This window comes from Tetrahymena thermophila, assembly GCF_000189635.1.
Source record: "Tetrahymena thermophila SB210 genomic scaffold scf_8254552, whole genome shotgun sequence".
NCBI classification, from domain to species: domain Eukaryota; phylum Ciliophora; class Oligohymenophorea; order Hymenostomatida; family Tetrahymenidae; genus Tetrahymena; species Tetrahymena thermophila.
The window spans coordinates 1-1,584 of NW_002476323.1; the positions used below are offsets into that span (position 1 = coordinate 1).

The 1,584-nt window shown below is 23.7% G+C and overlaps 1 protein-coding gene across 1 annotated transcript in view; it reads right to left on the minus strand. All coding sequences in view use genetic code 6, as the record gives it.

Moving 5' to 3' along the window:
- Nucleotides 1–1,001: 1,001 nt before the first annotated feature.
- The window catches only part of TTHERM_00791970 (bowman-birk serine protease inhibitor family protein), a gene marked incomplete at both ends in the record, with an annotated part of 7,695 nt that continues 7,112 nt past the window's right edge, over nt 1,002–1,584 (minus strand). The window contains 3 exons of the mRNA XM_001020914.3: nt 1,002–1,198; nt 1,293–1,505; nt 1,558–1,584. The exon at nt 1,558–1,584 is cut by the window's right edge and continues 483 nt beyond it. Of these exons, the coding sequence (XP_001020914.3) occupies nt 1,002–1,198; nt 1,293–1,505; nt 1,558–1,584 (437 nt within the window). The remainder of the gene's footprint in view (nt 1,199–1,292; nt 1,506–1,557) is intronic.

Consider the following 1,584-nt stretch of genomic DNA (forward strand, 5'->3'; position numbering starts at 1 on the left):
AAAATAAATAGAATAACTTAAAAATACTCCAAAAGTAAATATTCCTACATAATATCCCCATCGACTTAGCCATGAATACTGATCCACTTAACTTATTTGGATACAAAAACTTAAAACTATCATAAATAAATTTATTTCATTTTCTTTGCTTATTCTGACTATTAAAAATGTTTCAAATTTTCTTAGCTTGTTAGATTCATTAACATTGATACCTCCTTTTTTTTAATATTCAGTTTTCTTTTTAAATATTTATATCACTAGTATTATAATAGTTAGAAAAAGATATTTAAAGAATATTATTTAGCAATTAAATAAAAAACTATTTCTAAATCCTAATCTGTCAAAGATAATACTTCCTGAGCTCTTGAGCTAATCATCAACGTTTATTTCATAAAATGTTATGTTTTAAGAAAGCTAATTATTTTATTGTTAAGGCATTTCTTTAAAGACAAATGCTCCAAATAAAGATAAAAAAGCATAAAAGTTTGATGGAATGTTAATGTTAATTAATAGAAAGAGGGATGTAGGCTAAATAGAATTTAAAAGGTAAAATAAGAACTAAAAAGATCCCAAAAACTAAACTAATTAAGTAGACTCTGGTGTTAATTAGTTTAGTGTATTTATTATTTGTTTATCTCTATCTTCTAATACCAATAAATATGGTCCAATATTAAATTTAAAAGGATTTACTAAATAAATTGAATCAACTATTTTTTTTTAATTAAAATTACGAAAAACGCTGTTTTTTTTTAATAAAAAAAAGGCTTCTGTTGATTTGAAACTTTAAAGAATATTAATCTCTATAGCAAGTAAGCTGTTGCTTTATACTTAATATTGATTGATATCAAAATAAGATTCGCTTGGTATTTAACTTATCTCTAGTTGAAATAAATCATTTATACCATATTTTTGTATGATTTATTGCAAGTCATCAATTGGATATTAAAATTTTATGTTAATTTTAAGTTTCTAACTTATATTAGAGATACTAAATTCCAACTTCATAAAGAAATAGCAAGGATAGTCAGGGTCAAATTCTTAAGCTGCCTAACTTCCATAAGGGCACATACATTATCCATCATTTTTAAATTATAATCCTTATTAGCAACTTAAACAATTCTTATTTGAAGGTCCATTGCATATATTACAATTTGAAAAGCAATCCATACATTATTTTTTTTAATTATCAAAATATTATCTTAAAGGACATTATAGACAATTTTCTTAATTAATATTTGGGTCTTCATAAAAACCATCTTAGCAAATACAATTTGGTGGATTAATTCTATTACCTCTACAAGTTTCGCAATTCTATGAGGTAAAAGAGCATGTTTTACATCTAAAATCACATTTCAAAGGCCTGCATGTATTTTTAATACTCTCTGTTTAGGTATTTTCAAAGTAAGCTTATTTACATCTACAAGTAGGTGGAAACTCTCTATCTATACTACATACAGTACAAGTACTGCTATTCTCGGCACACTAACTACATTATGGATCACAAACTATTTTTTTTTTAATTTTAATTAAAATATAATAACTTATTCTCTTTTAAACCTATATGATAAATATTTAATATTAAAA